Source organism: Ictidomys tridecemlineatus, chromosome X (assembly GCF_052094955.1).
Source record: "Ictidomys tridecemlineatus isolate mIctTri1 chromosome X, mIctTri1.hap1, whole genome shotgun sequence".
In the NCBI taxonomy this organism is placed as follows: Eukaryota; Metazoa; Chordata; class Mammalia; order Rodentia; family Sciuridae; genus Ictidomys; species Ictidomys tridecemlineatus.
The window spans coordinates 113792636-113811113 of NC_135493.1; the positions used below are offsets into that span (position 1 = coordinate 113792636).

The window sequence follows — 18478 nt, forward strand, 5'->3', positions numbered from 1 at the left end:
GTGAGATTCTGTCCTAAATACATTTCTTTCCTTTCTTTTTCTATTTGGTATCAGATGATTGAACCCAGGGGTGCTTAACCACTGAACCACATACCCATTCCTTTTAATTTTTTTTTTTTTTTTGAGACTGCCTCGCTGAGTTGAGTTGCTGAGCCTGGTTTTGAACTTGCAATCCTCCTGCCTCAGACTCCAAAGTTGCTGGGGTTCTAGGCATGTGCCTCTCTCTCCCCTCCAGAAATATATATCAATATCTATCTGCCACAAGCCTTGTGGCTTTGAGCAAGTTAAATTCTCATAGCTTCAATTTTCTCATGTTTAAAATGGGATGCTAATACTGATTTCTTATGGTGTTGAGCACCAGCTAAGGTTAGACATGTTACGTGGCTTGTGGTGAGCACTAACTAAATCCTAGTAGTTATTAATAAAAGAAGCAAACAGTGAACATGACTGTTTGGAGAATCACAAATAGAGCCACATAGCTGACATGGAGGATTCAATGGATATACAATAATAATTAAAGGCAAATTTCTTTTTTCTTTATTTTTTATTGGTCCATTGTAATTGTACTTAATGGTGAGATTCATTGTTACATATTTTTATATGCATACGATCTCAAATTATAATTTGGCCAATATTGTTACACATGGGGCAGATTTTAATAGTTGCATTGGTTTGGGATTTTTATTTTTCCCTAAGCGTCTTTGGCAGTGAGTAAGCACCCGAAAAACATTGGAGAGTCTTTTATTTCTCTCACATTGTACACTTTTAAACTGATGTGCTGTGTGGCGAGCATTTTGGGAAGGGCAGAACTGCACGATTGGCTACCGGCTCCTCCCCTATATGCGTATGTATATATTACGTTATATACTATATTAATATATGCATATATCACATGTACATTTTATGTAATATATACATATGTCATGTGTATTATATATAAGATAACAGTTTTATTCCAAATAGTACACCTTTTAAAAAAATAGGTAGAAAGTGGGGGAGGTAAGGCGCCAAACTTGGAGTTGACCCTGCCCCCCACAGCGTTGCGCAAGCACGCTGGGCACTACTGCGCAGCCGTGGAAACCACTTTCAGGTTGGGAATTTGGCGCCCCTTCCTGTTCGGCGCCTCAGTTTATCGCGGACGCCTCGTGGGCACAGTCGCGATAGGGCAGCTGTGCAGACGCTGAGTCTCGGGCTCTTGGAGTCAGAGAGAGCCACCTCACAATGCCGGAGGAACAGGGTAAGAGACCTTCTCTTAACTGTCCCGCTAGCCTCTGCCTCTGACAGGGTTTGGACCGCGCCCACTTAGACGGCCGCATGGACGACAGCCGGATTGGTTGTTCATCTGCTGGGTGTGTCCAGTGGCGGCCTCTGGGCGCTGGCCGCTGGCCTCTGGCTGCCTATTGGCGAGCCAGCGGGGGGATCTCCAGTTGATTAACCCGCGCGCGCGTGGGAACCTGGGCACTACCGACCGGTAAGGGCAGTACCGACCGGTAAGACCCAGGTCCAGTGGCTCTTTGGTTTGAAGTGGCCCTGGGCCTTAGGGAATCCCTAGTAACTAGAGGAGATCCTAGGATTTGCTGCAGCAATGGAACATGAAGAGTCCCCGGGAGCTCCAGGTAATGCGAGGGCTCGCGGCGTCCTGGGCGTTCGTGGTGTCTTTGGGACTCCCAGGGCTCCAATGGATCCTATTCTAGAGCTCGCCGCGTCCTGGGAGCTCATAGTGTCCCTGCGGCTCGTAGCATCTCCTGGGTTCCAGGGGGTCTTAGAAATCTCGGTGGTTCGAGGTGAACCTAGGATTTGCGGCGTCTCCAGGGCTCGTGGCTCTCTAGGACTTGGGGTGATCCTAGGTTTAATGGCGTCCCTGGGGCTCGAGGGGATCCCAGGGCTCGCGGCGTCTCTGGGACTGGACGCATACCCTGGGCTCTAGGAGATGGGAGTTAAAGGTTATCCTAGGGCTTGTGGCATTTCTGGGGTACAAGGTGATCCTGGGCTTCGTGGTGGCTTCCCTGGATTCGGGACGATCCAGGGGTTCATGGCGTCCCCGGGACTCGAGGGGATCTCAGGGTTTGCGGTGTCCCTGGGGCTCACGGCTTCTCCAGCGCTCAAAAAGAAGGGAGCTCAAGGTGATCCTAGGGCGCGTGGAGTCCCCATGGCTCACAGCGTCCCTGGAACTCTTTCTTTCCAGAGCTTCGAGTGTTCATAAAACAATTTCGGGAATCTAGAAACTGGGCCACCCAGAGGGGCTTCCCTGCGCCATGCCTTTCCAGGAGAGGCGGGCGGAGGGAGGGGGGACTTTACAGCCAGGGCAGGTCGCACCCTCCCCTCGTCGTTTTTCGTGCAGTTGCGGAGCACAACCGTGTTAAAGTGGGAAAACAATTTAACTTAGCGGCTGGGTCACTTGGCAAGAGAGAATTTTCTTTGCGGGAAGAGCGAGTCTGCACTTTTGCTGCCTCGAATTTCAGCAGAGCCGCGGGGCATTGGTTTGTGTGGTTCCCTCCGTTTCTCTGGCGGCAGAGCTTTTGAGATTTGACTATTTATTAAGTATTTGGTGCTTTCTGGAACGAGTTGAACCTTTTTCATTGTCTTCCTTGGCGGAGACGGGTTGGGGATAAGGAAGGACCCGTACTCTCAGACTTTTATTTTGCTTTAAAGAGTTGGCAAACCAAGCATGGTTACGCACACCTGTAATCCCAGCGATTTTGGAAGCTGAGGCAGGAAGATCGCCATTTGGAAGCCAGCCTCAGCAATTTAGCGAGGTCCTAAGCGATTTAGCAAGACCCTGTCTCAAAAAATAAAAAGGACTGGGGATGTGGCTCAGTGGTAGAGAGCCCCTGAGTTCAACCCCCAGTTCCCCTCCCCCAAATTTACGAACTGGCGTGTTGATTCAGATAACATCTTTCTCTATTGCTATGTAGATTTTCAGGCTTTGGTGATAACCGACTTTGGTTACAGACAGCGGCAGCCTTTTTGATTTTCAGGCTTTGGTGGTAATCGCCTTTGGTTAAAAGTCAGCGCAGCCTTATTGTTTTATTGTAAATACAAGAATGAGGGAGACCATTTGTGTACAGTGAGTTGAAATGCATTCTATCCTGTATAACTAATTAGAACAAAAAGGGTAATTAAAAATGCGGAAGAAAATAAAGATGTAGCGTGTTGAGGAGACATCTCAACGTATTGAGCCTATTCTTTGCTTCAGGGAGGCAGATGCTAGAGTCAGGAAAAATTGCAAAATGTGGAGATCCCTGTAAAGCGCGTGGGGTTTGGGTGCGCTCGTGTCCCAGGCCACCTGCTGTGTGGTCGTTGGATAGAAAAGGATCTAATTTAGGCTGTTGGGGATTGCTTCCCTCCCTCCTTTGCGGGTTGTCTGCAGTTCTGATTGCTCTGAAGTTTTGTAACACGAGGTGGTAAAAACCGTTTAATGTTTACAATAGCAACTTTTCCGCGGGCTAGGTGCAGTTTGGAGCGTGACTTGTCTGGCCCGCAGCAAGTGCTGGGCAATGGGATATAATTTGGCTGCCTTATCCCCACGTGGCGGATTTTGTAGTCTTCAAAGTTTGATAGGGAGAGTCTTACTAGAAAATTTAGCAAGTGATTGGTTGGTGTATTCACACGAGGTGTGTGTGTGTGTTTGTTTGCTTGCTTTTTTAAATTGGAGCAGTCTGGCTGTTGTAAGCAGCTCCCTATTTCCGTAAGAGGTCCTGGGGCTAAATGCCTTTTCCACTCCTAGTTGTGCACTATGCCTTAAGGGATAAACTGATGGCAAGTGAATAGCTTGCACTTTGGGAACTTGTTCTTAAAAAGAAAAAAAAAATACTTCTAAATGTTGTATGTCTTTTAAAATTTCATTTTGAAGGCTGTGTGTATACCTAAATGATTAAATGGAGTTTTACACATTTACTGAAAAATCTTAGTGAAGTTGTCAATAGATTTACTAGTTCAAGTGTGAAAATTCGTTAATATCCAAAATTTGTCTTAATACAATTTCAATAACATTTTTTATTTTCTTCTGATGGTAAAACCTAAAGTTTACTGTAGATTTTCACAGGGAGGTCTAATAAGAGAATTATTTTGCTACTTAGAAATAGTCACCCAAATAATCTTTGATATGTTTTCTGTGGCTTTCAAAGTGAGTAGTATGATGCATTTTTCTGTTTTGAATCCTTTCCCCTTCCTTAACAATATTTTACAAGCATATCTAATATTTTACAAGCATGTTTTTTTTAAAAAAAACATGCTTCTCATTAATTATATACTATAATTTATTTAATTTTTACTTAATCCTTTTGTTTAGATTATTTGATAGTTTCTAATTTTTTTCCAAGAAGAATATTAGTATTTGGAGTGACTTTTAAAACCCAGCTACACATTTAAAAAATATTTTTTAGTTGTTGATGGGCCTTTATTTTATTTATTTGTATGTGGTGCTGAAAATCGAACCCAGTGCCTCATGCATGCTAGGCAAGCGCGTTACCACTGAGCTAAAACCCCAGTCCCCCAGCTACACATTTTATAGATGAGAAAACAGAGGCAAAAGAGTTGATGTATCTGTCCCAAAAGTCATACTTTTGTATAACTTCAAAATCTGATCTGGAACCTTCATAATTCCTAATTTAGTACCATTTGTATACCACCATATCACCTCTGTCTAACTGATGACTTTATTCATCTCTTTTGATCTATTTGAAATATAGGAATCCAAGTTATGATGAAACCAAAAAACGTGATCTCTGAGTAAATAGTTTACACTTAAATATTCTTTTTTGGCCAACTCTAAGAAATAAGTAAGGCCATTTAGATATTAGACACTCTGCATAATGTGTTGTTTTTCATATCCACTAAAATGGTGTACTAAGTTGATATTTTTCCATCTAATTCCTTTGTGGCTACTGGATCTCACATTTTGTGAGATTCAGCTTGAATTTAATTTACTTCATAACATTTACTTTTGTACTTTATTTCTACATTTCTTTAAAATAATTTTTTAGACACAAAAATTTTTTTTAGACACAAAACATTTTTGGACATAATACCTTTATTTTACTTATTTTTATGTGGTGCTGAGGATCAAATCCAGCACCTCACATGTGGGAGGCAAATGCTTTGCCACTGAGCTACAACCCCAGCCCTATTTTTACATTTTAATCATCACAAGTATTATTATTATTTTAATAACTTTATTTTATTTATTTACTTTTTTATGTGGTGCTGAGGATCAAACCCAGTGCCTCATACATGGTAGGCAAGCCCTCTACCACTGAACCATAATCCCAGCCCCACAAGTATTATTTTTTAGAGAACAAAATTTGAAATTCATGGTCAGCATAAGTGTGGCCATGTAACATCAGTTTCATCATTTAAGAGTTAAAAGCAAATCATTGAAGGAACGCATTGTAGCATGGAACAAATGGTGACATTCCCTCCCTCCCATCAGGATTGAACCCGGGGGTGGTCTACCACCAGCCCTTTTTATTTTTTATTTTGAGACAGGGTCTCCCTAACTTGCCCAGGCTGGCCTCAAATTTGTGATCCTCCTGCCTTTGTCTCCTGAGTAGCTGGGATTATGGATGTGTGCCACTGGGCCAGCATATTTCTAAAATTAGAAGAAATTTATTGCTCCATTGTAGAAATGTATTGCTCACTGGGCACAGTGGCACATGCCTGTAATCCCAGCAGCTGGCCTGTAATCTCATCAATTTGGGAGGCTGAGGCAGGAGTATCACAAGTTCAAAGCCAGTCTCAACAATTTAGGGAGGCTCTAACAACTTAGTGAGACCCTGTCTCTAAATAAAATATTAAAAAGGGCTGGGGATGTGGCTCAGTGGTTAAGCACCCCTGGGTACAATCCCTGGTACCCCCCCTCAAAAAAAATGTATTGCTCTAAAAAATTGGAAGTACTAGAAAACAATCCTCTAAATGTGTATACATACATAATACATATATGTATTATATAAATGGTTTGCTAGCTAACTTTTAATGGTTACAGATATAAAAAGACTTCATACAATTTTCCAGCTAAAATAAGTTTTTTAAACACCCATAACTTATGTAATGCGATATCTAATTTAAACTTTCTCTTTGTTTATTCTTAGATTATATTATTATTACTATTGAAGATGAGAATGAGAACAATGTTGATGATGATGATGATGATGATGATGATGATGATGATGTAGTGGTAATAGAGGATTCTGAAACAGAGATTGCTCCAGACACATCCACTGAGGACACATCGTCCATACAACCAAGTTTTCAAAGCCATGATGATAACTATCAGCAGCCATCCCAAATGGCATATGGTAATTTTTTTAGTGATATTTCAACTTATTTTAGTAATTTTTTTCTATCGTACATGATTAGACATATATTTTGCTTTAAAATTAACAATCACAGTGGAGAATACAATGGTTTATTTTTCTAATCAAATGACCAAGCTGCTGAATCTTAAGGCCTCAACAAATGTATCTTATTATTGTCTCTGAACAATAAGATCTTCTGTTGTTTTGTCATTAGTTTCCATTGCCAAAGAGTCATGACAGATGGTTTAACATGGTGCCTACTGCTTTTGGAGGATTCCATCTGATGAATCCTCATTTCCAGTGCAATAGCTGTTGGCAATCTTTCATTGAAAGTCCATCCAGCAGGATTTCTCTATCATGGTTGATGGAGGAGTCCTGCTTTGGCTGCCAGGGCATCATTCTGCTGATTATGATATTCCTGAAATCTCATGGATATTCTTTGTGTCATTTTAAAATATTTCTTTTTTTAAAAAAATATTTTTAGTTGTGAATGAACACAGTTCCTTTATTTTATTTATTTTTATGTGGTGCTGAGGATCGAACCCAGTGTCTTACACGTGCTAGGCAAGCACTCTCCCACTGAGCTACAGCCTCAGCCTCTCATTTTAAAATATTTTTGTAAGCAATGTTCTGAATAGGTGGTCTCTTCAGGTTTTACTTCTATTCTTTTGAAGTCTTTTACACAGTCCAAAAAGAATGTTTCTTAAGTTTATCGCAGATTTCAAGGAATTCCCTAAACTGTTTTATCTGATCAGATTCTGGTATTTGTGCAGCCATATTCTTTTGGTATGCTTACTAGTCACCTTTTCTTTTTTTTTAAATATTTATTTTTAAGTTTTAGGTGGACACAATATCTTTACATTTATGTGATGCTGAGGATCAAACCCAGTGCTTCGTGCAAGCTAGGCGAGCGCTCTACCACTGAGCCATAATTCCAGCCCCATTAGTCACCTTTTCTGATGCATGAGTTTCCTTTCTTTTCTAGAAAAGTGGTTGTCCAGACTTTGCTTGAACCTCTGTCTCCAGTGAGGCTTGATTTCTTACTTAATCACAGGCTCTCACATCCGACACTGGTATGAGGCTGGGGGACTGCAATGCAGGTTGAGGCTGGGGGCTGAGCATCGGGGTCAGGGCACCTTGGCCTCTGGGTGAAATTTTGCTGTCTGGTCTCCATTTCTAGTAAGTCAGTTAAATATTTCTATAAGCTTTACGTTACTTAGTTAGGACAAGGAGGCCAAACTTCCTGGTAATATCACAGTGTTTACTCGTGCTTGCATTTTCTCTTTATTTTAACTTTTCCATGTCTTCCTTTGTCCTTTTTACTCTATTAAGGGATAGTCTCAGAAAAAATGGGGAGACGATATTCTCTGTCTCTGAAAAATTATTTATAGTTGGCAACCATGATTATAACTGGTGGAGAAACAAAAGTAAAAAGCTGAAATTACAGGAAAAATAGTTTGGGTCAAGAATCCAATGGAGTAGATGACATGATTGTCTAGGTAGAAAATGTCAAGGAATTGACATAGATCTCCTGGAACTAATATGTGATTATTATTGTCATGAAATAAGGTTGATATACAAAAGCCAATCACTTTATTATGAACCAGCAATAAGCAATTGGAATTTGAAATTCAAAACACAATACTCTTTACATTAGCATCCAAAAGAGTCCAGAAAAAGTGGAGTCCTGTAGCTACTTGCTGTGGCTACCTGTTCTTCCAGTTGTTGCTTCCCTACCACCCTACCACAGTAATGAAGAAAATGTGAAACTATTTGCATTCTAAATTATCCAGAAAACCAAGCAACTTCTTACAATATTTCTTCAACGGCTAGGTGACGATTTTTTCTTTGCCCTTTACCTAGAGAACTAGGTTCTGCTCTTTAAAATGTTGCTCAGGTTGGAGGTTGGTACACTTTTTTTTTTTTTTTTTTTGTAAAGGGCCAGACAGTGAATACTTTAGGCTTTGCAGGCTATAAGGTCAAGACCTTAAACATTTAATCCTGCTATTACAATGAATGAAAGCAGCTGATATGTAAAACATGTGTGGCTCTATTTCAGTAAAATGATTGAATTTCTTATAAAATTTTCTTGGGCTGGGGATGTGGTTCAAGCGGTAACGTGCTTGCCTGGCATGCGCAGGGGTGCTGGGTTCGATCCTCAGCACCACATAAAATAAAAAATAAAGATGTTGTGTCCACCGAAAACTGAAAAATAAATATTAAAAAAATCCTCTTTCTCTTCTCTCTATCTCTTTAAAAATTTTTTTCTTATATATTTTCCCTGAATTTTTTTTCTTTCAGTTACTTAAAAATGTAAAACAACAACATTTTTAGCTTATGGCCTATAAAAGCAGGCAGCAAGGTGCATTTGGTCCCCAGGCTATGTTTTGTTGATCCGTGTTCTAACTGATCCCAGAAAGTCTTTTAATTCCATTTATCAGTTCTAGTTTGAAAACTATGTGGGGAAACTGGGTGTGTCGGTGCATGCCTGTAATCACAGCGGCTCAGGAGGCTGAGGCAGGAGGATCATGAGTTCAAAGCAAGCCTCAGCAAAAGCGAGGTGCTAAGCAACTCAGTGAGACCCTGTTTTTAGTAAATACAAAAGAGGGCTGGGGATGTGGCTCCATGGGCGTGTGCCCCTGAGTTTAATCCCTGGTACCTCAGGCCAAAACAAAACAAAATGCAACTATGTGGGATCAGCTGGATATTTCCTAACTGTGTAATAGAACATCAGCTAACTCCAGTAGCTCTCCTTAGTGGGAAAGAACTAAAAACTAAAGGAAAAAAATTTTCAAATGTGGCTACCCTTTGACCCATTGTTTTTACCTCTGGGAATATATCCCATCGAACTACTTTCAGAAGTGCAAGACTGTATTTTCTGCAAAAGCAAAACTTTAAATGTTACTTGAATATCTATGCATTAGGGACTGGTTAAATAAATCATGGCTTATCTACATAAGAGAAAACTAAAGAGTTGTTAAAGTGACTATAGTATATTTAAAAGTATTGATTTGGGAAGACCAATACATGTTTAACAAAAAGGAGGTTTCAGAGAAGTATTTATGGTCCAACCTCTTTAATCTGCCTGGCACAAAACTCAGAATAGGTAATTTCAGGGCTGGGGCTGTGGCTCAGTGGTAGAGAACTTGTTTAGCATGTGTGAGGCACTGGGTTTGATTCTCAGCACTGAATATAAATAAATAAAATAAAGTCCACTGAAAACTAAAAAAAAAAAAAAAATTAAAAAAGACCACTTAAAAATAGGTAATTTCACAAAAAGTAGCTAAGTAGTCTTTTATATTTTATGTGTGTGTGTGTGTGTGTGTGTGTGTGTGTGTGTGTGTAATATTAAACATTTTAACCCTTTGTAAGTGGATAATTCAGTGTCATAAAATACATTCACAAGGGGCTGGGGTTGTGGTTTTGAGGAAGACCGCTGGCCTAGCATGTGTGAGGCCCTGGGTTTGATCCTCAGCACCACATAAAAATAAAATAGGACTGGGGCTATAGCCCAGTGGCAGAGCACTTGCCTAGCATGCATGAGGGACTTGGTTCGATCCTCAGCACCGCATAAAAATAAACAAATAAAATAAAGGCATTCTGTCAATCTACAACTACAAATAATTAAAAAAATAAAAATAAAATAAAGGTATTGTGTCTATCTACAACTAAAAAATAAATGTTTTTTTAAAAAAACTTTCCATCATTTTCAACATAAAATCTGTGTCTATTGGACAGGGATATGCCTCAGTGGTAGAGTATTTGCCTAGCATATGTGAGGCACTGGCTTCAATCCTCAGCACCACATAAAATAAAGGTATTGTGCCCATCTATAACTAAAAAAATAAAATATAAAAAAATCTGTACCTCCTCTTTCCTCAGCCCCTGGTAGCCTCTAATCTACCTTCCGCCTCTATGAATTTGCCTAATTCCAGGTACCTCATATAAGCAGATTCATACAATATTTGTCCTTATGTGTGTAGATTATTTTACTTAGCATGTTTTCAAATCTATCCATGTTGTAGCATGTAGCATGTACCAGAATTTCATTCCTTTTGTTTTGTACTGGAGATTGAGTCCAGGGGCACTTTACCACTGGGTTATACCTCCTGCCTTTTTATCTTTTATTTTGAGACAGGGTCTCATTAAGTTGCTGAGGCTCACCTCCAATTTGAAATCCTCCTGCCTCACACTCCTAAGTTGTTAGGATTACAGGTGTGTGTCACCATGCCTGGCAATTTTTAAGACTGAATAATATTTCCATTGCATGTATATACCACATTTGTTGATTAGTTCACCTGTTGGTGAAAATTTGGGTTATTTCCACCTTTTGGCTATTGTTAATATGCTGCTCTGGACATTGGTATACAAATATCTGTGCATGTTCCTTCCTTCACTTCTTTTGGGCATGTACCTAGAAGTGAAATTGCAGGATTGTACGATCATTCTGTTTATTTAAAAAAAATTTTTTTTTAAAAATTTTTAGATGGATAGCATAACTTTATTTTATTTGTTTATTTTTATGTGGTGCTGAGGATCAAACCCAGTACCTCACATGTGCCAGGCAAGCACTCTACCACTGAGCTACAACCCCAGCCCCCTGTTTAATTTTTTTAACAATATATATTTTTAAATATTTTTTAGTTGTACTTGGACACAATGCCTTTATTTTACTTATTTTTATGTGGTGCTGGGTATCGAACCCAGGGCCTTGTGCATGCCAGGCAAGTGCTCCACAGCTGAGCCACAACTCCAGCCCGCCCTTGTTTAATTTTTAACTTTTTTTTTTTTTTTTTAAAGGAGCACTAGGCAAGTGCTATACCACTGGGATGCATCCCCAACACTCTGGCCTAACAGATGCTAGGGGAACTTTTTTAAAAGTAGTTTTTACAGGTATCAAACAGCTTCTTACACACTGAAGTCATCATACATACTGAGCAAAGTCAGAGCTTTTATATTTGCATTTATTCTTCATTTAACTTTTGAAACACCACTATAATTTAATATTGAAACAAAAACAATAGCAAGTAGTGAGCATATTATGATTATAGTCCTTCACTCATTCACTACTGCATGTAAAATGCCTGCAGTGGGTGTTATTCACTGGCCCCATTAAGAGGTCTAACACTGAACACCACCTCTGGGATGATGTTCATCATCCTCATATGCTTCTCCATTATAATGGCACCGTCTTTCTTGATTTGGATCAAAGTCCACCAGTTCTACCTGATCCATTTCATCAGTCTCTTCTACTTCCTTCCTCTCAGGTAGGAGTTTTTCCAGCAAAGAGAGTTTGTCAGGAAAAAAAAAAAGCCATTTCAGGAAAGTTTACCTTAAACTCGATGATTAGGTGGCCCTTTTCATATGGTCTATGATAAATTGGCATACCTTCATTTAGCACACACTTTATATCTCCATGCTTGACAATCTGACCTAGATGAGAGGTGATTGATGACTATGGTTCGATTATCAAGAGTAGATATTGGCTCCTGGAAGCCACATAATGCTTCCACCAGCTGTATGTCCATACACATGAAAATGTCTTCTTCTCCTTGTTGAGTAAAAACAGCATGGTCCTTCTGATCTAACCCAATGATAATATCTCCTGGTTCCAGTCCTGGCTCTTGGTCTCCTTTACCATGGAATATTATCTTCTGTCCATCTTTTCATGCCTTTGTCAACATGAACTTCCAGAATCTTCTTCTCTCGAACTATCTTCCTTCCATTGCAGCTTTTACATCTATCTTTAGGACTGATCTATTCCCCCATGGCACTCCATGCACACCGACTGAATTTGCTGAAGCTTTCTAGGTCCTATCTGATGAATTTTTATTTGCATTCCAGTACCTCGGCAGTTGAGTTAGGGTTTCATTTTTTTCATTTCTCTTCCCCTTTCCCCTCTCTTGTTCTCCTATATCTACTCTACTGATCTTTCCTGTATCTTTATGATAGCTGATCCCTTCCCCACTTCCTTCTTTCTTCTGTTTAAACTTTTTTTAAAAAATATTTATTTTTTTTAGTTGTAGTTGGACACAATATCTTTATTTATGTGGTGCTGAGGATCGAATCCAGGGCCTTGCATATGCTAGGCGAGCGCTCTACCACTGAGCCACAACCCAGCCCCTCTTCTGTTTAAACTTTAAAGGAACTTCCATTCTGTTTTCTTTAGCACCTGCAGCATTTTACATTCCCACCAGCAATTCATAATTTTTCTGTATGCTCATCAACATTGGTTATTTTTCATTTTTTTCATGATAGCCATCCTAGTAGATGTAAAGTGGTTTCTTATTGTGATTTTGATTTGCATTTTCCTAATGAGTAATGATACTAAACATCTTTTCATGTGCTTTTTGGATGGTTTTGTGTCTTCTTTGGAGAGGTATCTATTTCTGAAGTTCTTTGCCTATTTTTGAATTGGGTTGTTTGTTTTTTTGTTGTTGAATTTTAGGCGTTTATATATTAGATATTAATCTTTTTCAAAAAAATTTTTAGTTGCCAATGGACCTTTATTTTATTATTTATATAGTGCTGAGAATTGAACCCAGTGCCTCAAACATGCTAGGCAAGTGCTTTGCCACTGAGCCACAACCCCAGCCCCCCCATAGTAATCCTTTATAAGATATATGATTTGCAAATATTTTCTGCCATTCTGTAGATTGGTTTTTTTTTTTGCTTCTTTTGTTTGTTTGTTTGGTACTAAGGATTAAACCTAGGGGCACTTTACCAATGAGCTACATCCTCATCCTTTTTTTAAAAAAAAATTTTTTTTTAGTTGTAGATGGACATGGTTTATTTATTTATTTATTTATGTGGTGCTGAGGATGGAACCCAGGGCCTCATGCATGCAAGGCAAGTGTACTGCCACTGAGCTATAACCCCCAACCTCTCAGCCCTTTTTTTATAATTTATTTTTAGTTGTAGATGGACACAATACCTTTATTTTATTTGTTTATTTTTTTGCGGTGCTAAGGATTGAACCCAGTGCCTCTCACATGCTAGGCAAGTACTTTACCACTGAGCTCCCACCCCAGCCTCATCCTCAGCTCTTTTTATTTTTAATTTTGAGACAGGATCTTGCTAAGTTACTCAGGGTCTCGCTAAATTACTGAGGCTGACGTCTGAACTTGTGATTCTCTGGCCTCAGCCTTCCGAGTCACTGGGATTACAGTCATCCCCCCGCCACACCTGGCTTATTTTTGCATTCTTTTTTTAAAAATAGTTGTCGATGGACCTTTATTTTATTTACTTATATGTGGTGCTGAGAATTGAACCTAGTGCCTCACACATGCTAGGCAAGCAAGCGCTCTACCACTGAGCTATAATCCCAGCCCTGCATTCTTTTTTTTTTTTTTTTTTTTTTTTTTGTGGTGCTGGGGATTGAACCCATAGCCTTGTGCCAGCTCTGCATTCTTGATAATATTCTTTGATGCACTAGCATTCATTCTTAATGTTGCTGAGTATGATGGCACACACATGTAATCCCAGCTATGTGGATGGCTAAGGCAGGAGGATCACAAGTTTGAGGGATAGTCTAGGCAATTAAATGAGATCCTCTCTCAAAATCAAACAAACAAAGAAAAAGGCTGGGGAATGTAGCTCAGTAGTAGTGTCCCTAGGTTCAATCCCTAGTTCTGGAAAAAAAAAAAGTTCTTAATGTTGATAAGTTCAGTTTTGCTGTTTTTACTATTGTTGTTGGTGTTTTTAGTGTCCTATCCATGATATTGTTGCCAAATCCAATTCATGAAGATTTTTCTCTATATTTTAAGAGTTCTACAGTTTTAGCTCTTACGTTTAGGTCTTTGATCCATTTTGAATTAATTTTTGTATATTAAGATAATGGTCCAACTTTCGGCTTTCGTATGTGTATATCTAGTTTTCCTGGCACCATTTGTTGAAAAGATTGTTCTTTCACAATTAAACGGACTGGCACCCTTGTTGAAAATCAATTAAGGGTTTATTTCAAGTCTCTCTATTCTATTCCACTGGTTTATATGTATGCTTTTATGTCAGTACTACACTGTTCTGATTATTGTAGCTTTGTAGTAAGTAGGTAAGTCAAGAAATATGAGTCTTCTGACTTTATTCTTTTTTTTCCAAGATTTTTTGGCTGTTCAGGCCTCCTGGCAATGCCATATAAATTTGAGGATTGACTTTTCCATCTTGGTGAAAAAGGCTGTTGAGATTTTCATAGTCATTGCATTGACTTTGGATTATTTTGAGTTTTTGGTTTAAATCTTAGGTTGTATTTCCATTTACTTAGGTCTTTCATTTCCTTTAGCAATGTTTTGTAGTTTTCAGAGTATAATTGTTTTCCCTCCTTGGTTAGGTTTCTTTTTTTCTTTTTTAATATATATATTTTTTAGTCATTGATAGACCTTTTTATTTTGTTTATTTATATGTGGTGCTGAGAATCGAACCCAGTGCCTCATGCATGCCAGGCAAGTGTACTACCGCTGAGCCCTAGCCCCAGCCCCAGCCCCAGCCCAGTTAGGTTTATTTCTAAGGATTTAATTTTTTTTAGATGCTATTGTAAATGGAATTGCTTTTTAAATTCCCCTTTTGTTTGATTATTCATTATTGGTTTGTAGAAACACAACTGATTTTTGTGTGTTGATCCTGTACCCTTAAACTTTGCTGAATTGTTATATTAGCTCTAGTAGCCTTCTTTTGGATTCTTTGGGATTTGCTGTACACAGGATGATGTAACCTCTGAATAGAAATAGTTCTACTTTTTCCTTTCCAAGTTGGATAGCTTTTTACTTCTTTTTATTGCCTTATAGCTCTGGCAAGAACTTTCAGCACAATGTTGGATAGTGGTAATGAAAGCAGGCATCCTTGTTTTGTTCCTAATCTTAGGGGGAAAACTTTCAGTCTTATCATTGAGTATGATGTTGCTTATGTGTTTTCCATAGCTACTCTTTATTTGGTTATGGAATTTTCCTTTTATTTCTAGTTTTCTGAAATTTTTTGTCTTGAAATGGTATTAGATTTTGTCAAATGGTTTACTGTATCAATTGAGATAATGATGGAGTTTCTCCCCCCATTCTATTAACATAATGTATTACATTGATTTCTGTGGGAGACCAACCTTGACTGAGTTAATTCCCCTGCTGGGCCATGTGGCGTCAGGCACCCATGCTGCTAGACTGCTCCGCTCTTCTAGGATTGGAGTGACTGTCTTCGTGCCTGAGCGTGTCTTGCTACAGCCCCATGGGTGGAGCTGTGCTCACCTGTTCCTTTGTAATATAACCCCTTGCCCTGTTTAGGATAGAATGTTCCATGGAAGTGCCTTGTGTGTGTCCCCTTTCTTACTTGCCCTTGGGTGTGGCTTACCTAGATGTCAGTCAACCTGCTGACAGTGGACCTCTTGAAGATAGACTCAGCCCCCTGAAACCTGACCTTTTGCCTCATTTGAATAGCTTCTCCTCAATAAAAGGGGTCAGCGTGTGCTCTCGCTCTCTCTCTCTTTCTGCGGACCCTTAAGGTCAGAGGAGCCTTCACAGCGATCCCAAAGAAAAAGGTATTTGTGTCTCTTGGTTGATTATTTTACACAGCCAGCCAGCCCAGTTTACCTGGAGTGACACCTGAGCCTTTTAGTTATGAACAGAAACCTGGCAGATTTCTTCTGTTGAAGCTACCTTTGCATGATCAGGATATTGTGGCCATTAAACATATATCACTGGACAGTCAGTGCCTCTAATACTGGTGATGTTAGAGGTGATGTTTTTGGTAAAAAGATGGGGTTTATGTTTGCCAAGTTGCTTTTTAAACTCTTTCCCTGATGCATACCTGTGTTGGGTTAATAGTATGTTTAATAATGATTTGATTGTTTGGGTTGCAGTATTAAATTTTTGACTATCAGTGAATCATTCAGTCTGATATTAACTTATACAGGGAGAAAGAATTCTTGTTACTTATATTAACTACTGCTTTTATAGTCTTATAGTGATGAAATAGGAAGTTAAAGTAAGGTTATTGAAATTAAGTTTATTTGATATATTATGGTTGAATGCTTTTTAAATTGATGACTACTTTTAGGCCAATTGTGAATTTTAAATTTGTTATCTAAGGTTATTTCCTTTTTCTAATGATCTGTCCTCTTTAGATTAACATTTAAATTTATATTATGATTCTGGATTCTTCTTTTTTTCAGTATTGAGGTGCTGAAGCACTGAGCCACATCCCTGGCCCTTCTTTTTTAATATTTTATTTAGAGACAAGGTCTTGAAAAGTTTCTTAGGGTCTTGTTAAGTTGCTGAGGCTGGGTTTGAACTTGATCCTTCTGCCTCAGCCTCCTAAACTGCTGGGATTAACAGGTCTGTGCCACCACACCTGGCAGGATTCTGTATACTTTAGGTAAATTTAAAGTTGACTTAAAATTCTGGTCTGAACAATCAGCAGTTACTGGGCCTGATTGGCTTTTCCTCTCTATGCATAAATTTTTTCACTATTTTGCTACATAGATGGATTAGCTCTTTTAGCTGCTTGTGAGTAACTTGTCTGGTTTCAGGGTTCTTGGCTTAAATATTTTTTGTGAATTTTATTCTGGTAGCTCTGGTCTGTTGAGATTCTCTGTTTCTTTAAATTTTTTTTTTAGTTGTAAATGGACACAATACCTTTATTTTATTTATTTTTATGCTGTACTGAGGATCACCCAGTGCCTCACGCATGCTAGGCATGTGCTCTACCACTGAACTACAATACCACTCCTTCTGTTTCTTCTTTTTTTTTTAATATATTTTTTTTTGTTATAGATGGGCACAGTACCTATTTTTTTTGTTTATTTATTTTTATATGGTGCTGGGGATCAAATCCAGTGCCTCACACATACTAGGCAAGTGTTCTACCTCTGAGCCACAACCCCAGCCCTTCTGTTTCTTCTTGAGTCAATTTATCTAACTTTTTTTTTTTTTTTTTGGTGGTGCTGGGGATTCAACTCATGGCCTCTTACACACTAGGCAAACACTCTGCCCCTGGGCTGCATACCCAGCAGTTTATTTAGTTAATTAAAAAAATTATTTTTTTTATGTAGATGGACACAGTACCTTTATTTTATTTATTTTTATATGGTGCTGAGTACCGAACCCAGTGCCTCATCTGTGCTAAGCAAGCACTCTACCACTGAGCTATAACACTAGCCCTTAATTTTTAAGTTATTGGAACAAATAGCTTTCTTATACCATATTCAAGCAGTTAGAAAATATTTAGGAAAAAATATACTCCACTGATAATAATTACAAGAAATATCTAAAGGAATTAACAAAAAATAGCAGAACTTGTAGGAAAGAAATGTGAATACCAAGAGTCATAAAATGAGGCTCAAGTGGAAAGATGCAAATTATTATTGGATGTGAAAAAATATTTTATACAACTTAAGAAAACTTAGAAAAAACCTGGGACAGATGTTGATTTACCATATTAAATAATAAAATATTTTAAAGGTACAATTATTAAAATATTGTGATACTAGCTCTGAAATAGGGAGCCAGATTTAATTCAATGGAAAGTTCATAATCAGAATAAAAAATTTTTAGTTAATGTACTATAAGACACTAACATGGGAAAAGATGGAGGATAAATCATGCTGTGACAGATGCTATGCTACGGTGGGGGGCAGCCTCTTAGAGTTTATTTCACATCACATAGTTGAATAATTTTGAGATGGATTAAAGGGTTGAATACTAATAAGGAGAAATATGGAAAAACTAGAAAACAGTTGAATATTTGTCTAATCCTAGTGAAAGATTCAATATAAGAGCAATTAAAGAAATCACTACAAATATTAATGAGTGTGATGAAATAAAAACAAAGAAGCTGGCCTGGGGTTTTGTGGCTCAGTGGTAGAGTGCTTGCCTAACATGTGTGAGGCACTGGGTTCAATCCTCAGTACTACATTTAAGCAAATAAATAAATAAAGGTTCATTAATAACTAAAACAAACAAACAAACAAAAATCACAAAAAAACAAGCCCTTTCTTAAAAAAAAATTGGACTCCAAAATCATACCACCACCTGAGAAAAGTGTTTGCTGCAATTGTACATTTTCAAGGATTATTGTCCTAAAGATAATAATCTCAAGGCCTCATACATATTAGATGGGAAACACTGAAGCCCCAATTAGGCAATGAGAGGAAGATATGAAAAATATCAATTCATGGAACAAGAAATATTAATGGATAGAAA

At 38.5% G+C, this 18478-nt stretch overlaps 1 protein-coding gene and 2 pseudogenes across 2 annotated transcripts in view; 1 reads left to right on the forward strand and 2 right to left on the reverse strand.

The window, feature by feature from the left end:
• Positions 1–1099: 1099 nt before the first annotated feature.
• The window catches only part of Bend2 (BEN domain containing 2), a 65644-nt gene continuing 48265 nt past the window's right edge, over positions 1100–18478 (forward strand). For both annotated transcript variants that reach the window (XM_078035079.1, XM_078035080.1), the window contains exons 1-2: positions 1100–1237; positions 6090–6296. In XM_078035079.1, coding sequence (XP_077891205.1) covers positions 1222–1237; positions 6090–6296 — 223 coding nt within the window. In that variant the 5' untranslated portion in view covers positions 1100–1221. The remainder of the gene's footprint in view (positions 1238–6089; positions 6297–18478) is intronic.
• Positions 6652–7084, reverse strand: LOC101968175 (mitochondrial import inner membrane translocase subunit Tim9-like; annotated as a pseudogene).
• LOC110597558 (dnaJ homolog subfamily A member 1 pseudogene) lies at positions 11409–12147 on the reverse strand (annotated as a pseudogene).